This window comes from Tetrahymena thermophila (genome assembly GCF_000189635.1).
Source record: "Tetrahymena thermophila SB210 genomic scaffold scf_8254475, whole genome shotgun sequence".
Classification (NCBI taxonomy): domain Eukaryota; phylum Ciliophora; class Oligohymenophorea; order Hymenostomatida; family Tetrahymenidae; genus Tetrahymena; species Tetrahymena thermophila.
In genome coordinates, this window is record NW_002476250.1 from 82,622 (window position 1) to 91,810 (window position 9,189).

The window sequence follows — 9,189 nt, forward strand, 5'->3', positions numbered from 1 at the left end:
AGATACAGCAAAAATTATTATTATATTTTTAAAATATATTTTCGTTATGTAAAATTAAATTTTTTTTTGAACATAAATTATTAATAAATTTTGATTGATTTCATTTTTACTTTAGATTTAATTAAATAAATATTTTTATTTAAAATAATTTAAAATCTTAAAAGTGATAATTTTCTTTGAAATATATCATTTTAACTTTTAAATTTAGGTATTTTATCATTAAATTTTATTTACAATTATAAAAATTTGAATAAATTTTGTTATTATATTTCAACAAAATACGATAATCTACCCTAATACTCAATCAACCAATTGGTTTTAATTTAAAAAATTTATCAATTTTAAAATAATTTAAAAGGATTAGATATTTTTGATTATAAATTGCTTAGATATGTTAGATTAATCATATTAATAAAAATTATTATTTTTACATATAAAATAACTCATATTAATGCTTATCTAAGATTATTTTTTAATAGCTACAATTTAAGCAAAAATATCAAAATCAAGTTACTACTTTTCCCATTCCCATTAGAATAATATGTCCTGTTTAGGAAAAATACTACAGTCAAAAAAAATATCTCGTTAACTAATAGTAAAATCTAGCTCATGTTAATGTGAAAGAAATTTCTTTTTTGATAGATATAGATAAATTTTGAATGCTTATCCAGTTTCTTTTTATAGTTAATATTTTCAAACACTTCCTTTTCATCTTTTTAAATGCAAGATAAGCAAGAGTAAAATTAGCATTAAGAACAATATCATAATAAAAATAAGTTTGATTTGCCACAAATATTGCATCTTTATAGTCTAATAACTATAAAATTTGTTTATAAATTTTAGTTAATGCTCATGATAGGTGATAATTATTTTTTTGTAAATTTGAAATAGCTTTCATATAAATTTATTTTAATTTTATTATTCTCATATACTTTAGTAATTAAGTTTATGATTTTGATTAAAGTATTAGTTTCTGTTTATTTAATGCTAAATTCTTTTTGATATTTTTCTTTAAATTGATTTAATTGAATTTTTTAATTTATTGTTTGATTTGTATTCATTAATTTATTTGGTATGGAACTTAAAATATTTTTAGTAATTATTCTGCTAATAAATCGAGTAAGCAAGTCTAAATTCTCTTTTAGAAATATTAGAATATATTTATTGTAAATAATAAACTTATTTAATGTTTAATATTTTAATTAAAATATATTGTTAATTAATGTAAATAAAGAGCTATTTTAGATTTAAATATTATTTTTTTTAAACAGATTAAAGGTGAAATATTTAATTTTTTTGTCTTTTTAATATTTGATAAAAAAATAAATGAATGAAATAGTGTTTAAAATTTAGATCTAATATGTGATTAATAATATTAATGAATAAAAAATTATTATTCTCAAGAATTTATTTATTTTTTATTAGAAATCATGCATATATATTCGTTTAAATTTTTAACACTGAGTAGAGTTTGGCGGAGTTGTTTGAATAATTAAGATTTCAATTTAAGAAATATCAATTATAATTAATAAAGTTTCTTTAATTCTTTTTTAATAACATCATAATTTGGATAAACTTATTGATTATTAAAGTAATTATTTATTTATTTAGTATTAATAATTGATATTTGCATAAGAATAAAGATTTAATTTTGATTTATTTATTAAACAAGCAAACATAGGTGTACTAAGTAAACATAATTGATATACTAAAATGTAGTAAAATTCGCAAAACACAAATGTTACAACATAAAACCCATCTACTAATTTAACCCCTTAGCAAGCTAATTAGCGAATCAATACTGAAAATTAAAAATAGTAAGTTGAAACAAAATGGAATATTTAATTAGACCAAAATGAAAAAGAATACATAATAGTGATTGGGCATATGAATTTTCCTACTTTACTAGATTATTCAAAATTAAATTTAGCTAATAAGAAGATATAACACCTTATTATTTCAGACATGTATTTTTAATTTCAAGAAAAGCAAATTAAGATAACATTTAGCAAAGCGGGTTTGGGAGATTTGAATCCATATAAAGTGCTTTATAATATTTATGAAAAAATATATTGTCACTTTGAAAATATATAGAAAGGACGCTCTGATTTTACTAAAAACCTAGATATTTATCCATAGGTTGTTCATTATTTGGGAACTCCAATATCTTTTGAGATATTTTTTAGATTCAACTCTTATAAATATGCCAACGATAATAAACTTAAAGAAGAATGGATAAGGTAAAAAATATATTTTTAATCAATAGTTTCTTTAGAAGAAGTCTAAAAATGTTTGTTTGTTTTGTTATTTAGAGTTAAATTGATGGTTTCTAAAATGTTAAATGCTAAAATAAAAGTGAAAGTGGAATTAATTAATTACAAATTACTTATTATTTTTTACTAGACATTAATAAAAAATCTAAAATTCATTTTTCATTTTTTACTAAAAATATAATTAGAGTATCTAATATATTGTCTTATGATATTTACGATGAAGTAAGACACGATTATGAAGGTAATACTTAAGGTTATGACATATAGTAGCAAACTCATTCAGAATCAGATTTGGTATTAATTTAACTTTTATAAAACAATAAATTATTATGAAGTGTTAATATGAGATAGTTATTTATATATTTTTTAACAAAATAAATAAATAGGATTCTTACATGAAATTCTAGCATATGTTTAAGAAAAATTTGTTTTATGGATTATTTAGTCATTTTAAATTAGAATAGATATATCATGCTCTAGAAGTATAATATGTGCCGTACTTCATCATATAGAAAATATTTCTTTAGTTAGAGGATTTTTATATGACACAATATTAACTTACTGTCTAAGAAATTTAGCCACTACGAAAAATGGTTGATGATATCACAATGTTTCCTTCTTTTTAATGCATATTATTTACTCCTCATAATACATAGAAAAAGCAAAGATCAAATAATGATAAATTTATGGCTGAAAAATTAGAATCTAGATCTTTTATGCAAATACGTTTTGATCTATGCCCTAATTGTTAAAAATTCATAAAGGAGACTACTCGAAGGTGCCTAGACCTGAAAGAAGACTATTTAAAAGCCCTGCAAAATTTATAAAGTACCGACCCCACTAATGCTTAAAAATAAAAATTATTATATGATAAACTCTAAGATAGTCTGTCATAGCTTAAAGTTGCATGTAAAAATACAAACCTTCCACATTAGTACTGGCTAAAAATATCTTTCTGCGATTTGTTTTATTATTTTCACTAACAATAGAGAGGGTAAGATTTTGCTTACGGTATAGATAAACGCGGATAAATTTAAGAGTGCTTGCTTCGTTCTTTTGATGTTTTTGAAAAAGTATTTGCAAAATATAAAAATTCAGAAGAGTAATTGAGATTTAATCATGAAAAATAGTAAATTTCATTCTGCTATATAAATCAAGTAGAATTAGAGCTCTCTTTGCTTACTTTCTTATCTCTTGTTTATTAGCTGCACTTCATCTATTAGTATTATTACTTCTTTTCTTAAAGACTCACAAATTAATAATAAGTGGAAATTAAATATCATGAAACAAACTTAAAGTAAGGGAATATAATTATGGTAATTTCGTAACAAAATAGCCCATTTGAACTGTAGCTCTATGTAGAATATGAGAAATAGGGTCTTGTTGTATTCAACACTCACATAAGGAGTATAGAAAATAGAAATTCTCATTCATAGACATATATCTAATTATAAAGTTGGATGTACAGAATTTTTTGCATGACTTCTTATATGAAAGCAGAAGTCGCCTACACTTTTTTAAATAAAGGAAATAGATTAATTTCTTGGTTACAAAGAGATGAAAATAAATCAAGAAAAATTATCAGTCTCTATCAAGATCTTTTGTCTTTGAATCTATCGATTTTTAACATAGATTTGACAAGCTATGATGAAGAAGATTAAAATATGAAAGATTATGTTAGAAATTCTAATGCTTCAGAAGACATGTTTAAAAAATTATTAGAAATTAATTTCGATATTGATAAAAAAAATCAGTTAGTTATTTATAAGGAAGGTTAATATGCTTTCTTTTTTTATTAAACTGATTCGAGCAACTAAAGAATTTTATAAAACAAAGAATACAATCCTAGCTTAAACATTTTCAGTGACAGTGCTTAATCAATTCTGTAATTCTTAAGAAGCGTAGTTTGAATAAAGAAATTAATTAAAACTTCCTTGTTTGCAAAAAAAAATCATATGAAAAAATAATTTCATTTAAATTTCTTGCTTAAAAATTTTAAGAAACCAATCAATCAATAAATCAACAAACAAACTAACCACTTTAACTAAAATATTGACAAATTAGATAATTCAATTTCTTAATTGCCTTTTTAATAAATATTTAATTTATAATTAATTTAAATCTTTCATTTTTTATAAATCCTTATTGTTTATTTTATCTGTTTAATACATTTTTTAATTTTAAAAAGTATGAAATATTTATAAAAACTTAAAATTTATTCATCATGGTAAACTATTCTGAAAAATTGGAAAATATGATTGTCTAAGAAAATAATTCTTACTTCTTAGAATATTTAATCTTATATAATTTTAATTAATATTTCTATTAAAGAAGATATTAACATTAGAATTAAAAATATTAAGAAAAAAAGATAAAAAGTAAAAATAAATAATGGATTTCAATTTTACAGATTATTCACTTTAACAAATACAATCAGAACCTAATAAAAATATTTTTAGTAATGAGTAAATGAAGAATGACGATAATATTTAGGAAAATAAGATAGTTGATAAAAAAAAAACTAACATTATAGCTGATTAAAGAAATAAGATGCATAACATGTTATAAGATTTCAAATTAACTGTATAGCATTTCGTGTTGTTCATAGTATTTATGCATGGAATGCAATAAAAAAATCTAATAATGTCCATTATGTAAGTAAAAATATGAGATATTCAATAATAAAAGTGTGTTAAGGATATTAGATTATATCACATGCGAATGTTCAAACGAATAATGTAATTACAAGTCTTAATTTCTAGAGGTATTAAAACATTAAGAAACTTGTGAATTTTAGAAACGCACCTGCAAAGTATGCCATGAAATTTATTTATAGAAAGATATTTATGACCATATGATCAATAATCATAAAAAAGATATTATGTAACAATTAACATATAGGACTGACCAGATTTGATGAAATATCTCCTAAGCTGATCAATGGCTAAGATTTTACTATTTAAATCGCTATTCATATATCCTTCTTAATTTTTAATATAATATGAATTATATTGTTTTTAACTTTTTTTCATCATTTTAGTAAAAATATCAAATATTCCAAATTTATATTGTAAATAATTTTTTTAAACAATTGAAAATAACTTTAAGTATTTTATTCAAATAAATAAAAAAATTAGTTTTATTTAACAAACAAAATAAATAAATAAATAAAAAATACATAAACTCCTAAAATTGGAGAAGGATGAAGAATAAAGATTGAAATGGGATAAAGCAAATATAAAATATGTGGTAAGATAATATTTTTTAGGAATGTTTAGAATATGCTATTAATTTAGGAAATTAATTTTCCTAATTTTTATTAAATTAAGCACTTTCCTATTTATTAAGAATTCTAACTTATTTAAGTATTTTATTTTACTTTATTATTTAAATAGCTTATATTTTAAGAATATTATTTTGATTATACACTTGAATTTTATTAAACAATTATTACTTGTAAACTCTCTATTAGTAAGACCCTCCCTCCCCATTTAGAAAAAAGGGGGTCATAACACCATAATCTATAAAAAAAATTTAAGAAAATATACCTTAATTAATGAGCATTTACAGTATAGTTATTATAATTCTCTATCTATTCAAGACCAAAAAGTTTTATAAGTTGAGCTAAATATAAATTAGATGATTTTTAAAACTGCAACAGAGCTAAATCGTTTATTTAAATCTTAAAAATATATTGAAAATTTAAAAAATTTTTTAAATTAATTAAGTCATGTTTTATTTTTTTGATTTCTAAATTATTTATTTTTTTTGATTGCTCTACTAATTATTTTCTGTCCTTTTATTTTAGTTAATGAAACTAATTTTTTTAGTAATTTTTATTTATTATCTTCGTAATGTAATATAACTTAGAATCTTCTTAAAACTTTATTCATTTTCATATTTTAATATCTTTCTTTATAATTAAAACCTATATTTTATATTAGTTTAGATTAAAAAATGAATATAGATTATTTATATAAAAATAAACCAAAATTAGTTCAGCTAAAAGGAAAGATTAATACCATACAATTTGAAGCAGATTAAATAAATTTTATTTAAAAAATGAGATATCTATTTTAATATGAGGCATTTAACAAACTTTCTAAAATTTTTTTCAATTTTATCATGCATGAAATTTTAGATTTAAAATTTAAGTATTAATAATTTTTGAATTTGCAAAGCCAACGTAACAATAATATTTATTAAATTATTAAAATATCTTGATTTAGGAAAATAAATTTAAAAAGCAAAGGTGTCTGTGCGATATACAAAAAAATGTTTAAATATTCAAATTAGGAATACTAAAAAAAAACTTTAGCCACAGGAGACATAGATCCTTATAATTACAATAGGGCTGCAGGAGATGGTTATTCTTAAAATTAGTCTTATAATCATTTACCAACTTAAGGAAATTTACACAACTAAAGTGTTTAATATGCAACATCTAATGCCTACTTTTGTGAAGAACACAATGACCCAGTGACAAATTACTGTGCTAATTTAGACTGTTTGAGACCACTATGTCCTGATTGTATAGATGCACACTACAAATACCATCTTTAATCATCAACTATTCCATAAATTGAATCAATAAAAAATATGAAGATTAATTGTTCAAAAAAAGTCGATGCAGCTATTCAATCACTCTAAAAAGAAATGAACGACTGTGAACTTAAATATCTAATTGATCCTGAACAAGTTATCAATGAAGGAGTAGCAAAGATAAATCATACTAAAGAAAAAGTTCTTCTAATGGTAAATTGCTTTGTTTTCATTCTCTTTTGATAGTTATATTTAATGAATATAAATTTTAAATTAAAATAATAACTAATTATTTTAAAATAAATTTTTATTAGGTCCGCAAGTTTTTTGAGATGCAAGAAGATATTTATATTAAAAGAGTGAATGAAAATCTACTTCGCTCAGGTGACTTTACTTCAATTTTTGAAAAAATAAATACATTAATTAACGAACTGGATTAATTGAGATATTCTCTTGAAGGCAATAGCTTCCTCTCTTCAATAAATAGAATATGTCGCTTAGATTTGATATCGTTGAGAGATAAATTTAAATCAGATATTCATAAAATAGTGTAATAGAGAGATTTAGAGCCTGTTTAAGTTCTCATCGATGACCAGAAAGTTATGTAAATTAAATAAGATCTTGACTAAACAGTTATAATGGCAAAGTAAAGTGACTAGTAAAATCGCTTTAGTAACTAGTAAAACATACTTGCAAAGCAATCAAATGTATTTTAACAAGGTAACAATTAATGAAATTTATAAAAAATTATAGTATATTCATCCTATATTAACAATATTTATAGTGTATTTGCTTGTTTTTATATAAAGAACTGTTTATTTCTTTTATATTACAAACTCTTTTCTTAGATTCTATCTCACTCTTCTCTTTCATAAAATTAATTAGTAAATGATATTCATAATCAAAGTTATAGAATTGCCAATGATCTTGCTGGAATTAGCCCATTGAAAGGCACCAATTCCAATTTCAACTCTACTGCTCCACCCTTAGCTGGAAAAGGTCCTAGAGAAACTATAGAAATTCATACTGCAGATTACTTCGATGAGAGTTGTAAAAGAAAAAATTTACATTTTTTCATCTACGATCAAGATAACAAAAGTTGCAAGCTAATTTATCTTGATTTGAATGGAAATAAATAGTTCTAAATAATTAATATTGATGTAGATTTCCCACTACCTGCTTTCCATAAATCAATATCTCTTCCTGATGGTGAGATATATCTGATTGGAGGTACAAAGCCTGATAAAACAAAGTCTAATGCCATATATCGCTATGATCCTTCAAATAAGAAATTAGTTAAAGAAAGTGATGGTATGAAGGAAGGAAGAAGTAGTTTCGGAGTATGTATATTGAGAAATTGCATTTATGTGATTGGTGGTATAGGAAATAATGGTTAATACTTAAATTCATGTGAAAGATATAATCTTAAGTCAAAAAAATGGGAAACAGTCAGTTAAGTAAACTAAGCAAGTGCATCATTTTCTTGCACATCTTTTAACAACAGGTTTATTTATAAATTTGGAGGAAATCGTGAAGATAAATCACTCTTAAGAACAATTGAAAAATACGACGTTATGTAAAATAAATGGTATATCATCAATATACAAAATTAAAACACCGTTCCTTAATTCTTAACTAATTCTTCCTGTGTTTAAATCAATTAAAATGAGATATTTGTATTTGGTGGTTACGATGATTAAAACAGTCCTTCTAATGCTTCATTTATTTTGTAAATAGTTGAGACTAAGGATCCATAATAGTCAGGAGCAATAACCAAAGAAGAAAATTATGTTTACACAATTCAAAAAATTAATGCATAACCTCTTCCAATCCCAGAAGGATTTACCAACCCCTAATCAATTATTTTAAATAACACTATTTATGCAATTTAAGATTTCCCAAGCAGCAATTCAAATGAGCTTGATGATAATAAAAGATAGATTTTATAATTTAATGGAAAACAATGGACTCTAATAAGAGATTCATGATATTTTTTTATTTAAAAAAATCCTATTTTATTTTATTCATTTATAATTAATTAAATTATTGTACATTTTCAAGTTATTTTTTTTAGTAAAATAAAAAATATAAAATTTATTCTAAAATATCAATAAATAATTTAGCAAAATTTTTTAATAGAATTAAATAAATGATAAATTATAAATCTTGCAAAAAGTTTACTTTCGCTTTAAATAATAAAAACAGTAAAAAATAATGTTTATAAAAGCTAAATTTTTAATAGTTGTGCAAATACATATGTTGCATTTTAGGTAAATAAATTATCAAGGGGAGGCAGCAGAAAATACTTAAGCTAATATTTAGATTGTTGGAAAATCAATAAGAAGGATAAATGACTAAATATTGAGTAATTTAA

General features: G+C 22.1%; 3 protein-coding genes across 3 annotated transcripts; all 3 read left to right on the plus strand. All coding sequences in view use genetic code 6, as the record gives it.

Annotated features, from left to right (window-relative positions):
* Window positions 1–1,713: 1,713 nt before the first annotated feature.
* TTHERM_00419920 (hypothetical protein) lies at window positions 1,714–4,183 on the plus strand (the record flags this gene model as incomplete). Its single annotated transcript, XM_001033247.2, has 3 exons — window positions 1,714–2,240; window positions 2,459–2,567; window positions 2,660–4,183. The coding sequence occupies 3 exons, from the start codon at window positions 1,714–1,716 to the stop codon at window positions 4,181–4,183; spliced, it is 2,160 nt and encodes a 719-aa protein (XP_001033247.2).
* Window positions 4,184–4,749: 566 nt separating this feature from the next.
* On the plus strand, window positions 4,750–5,190 carry TTHERM_000419929 (hypothetical protein; the record flags this gene model as incomplete). The annotated part of the gene is made up of 1 exon (XM_012799354.1): window positions 4,750–5,190. The coding sequence occupies one exon, from the start codon at window positions 4,750–4,752 to the stop codon at window positions 5,188–5,190; it is 441 nt and encodes a 146-aa protein (XP_012654808.1).
* Window positions 5,191–6,548: 1,358 nt separating this feature from the next.
* TTHERM_00419930 (kelch motif protein) lies at window positions 6,549–8,803 on the plus strand (the record flags this gene model as incomplete). Its single annotated transcript, XM_001033248.3, has 3 exons — window positions 6,549–7,028; window positions 7,130–7,535; window positions 7,701–8,803. 3 exons carry the CDS (start codon window positions 6,549–6,551, stop codon window positions 8,801–8,803), a joined length of 1,989 nt encoding a protein of 662 aa, XP_001033248.2.
* Between the last annotated feature and the right edge of the window lie 386 nt (window positions 8,804–9,189).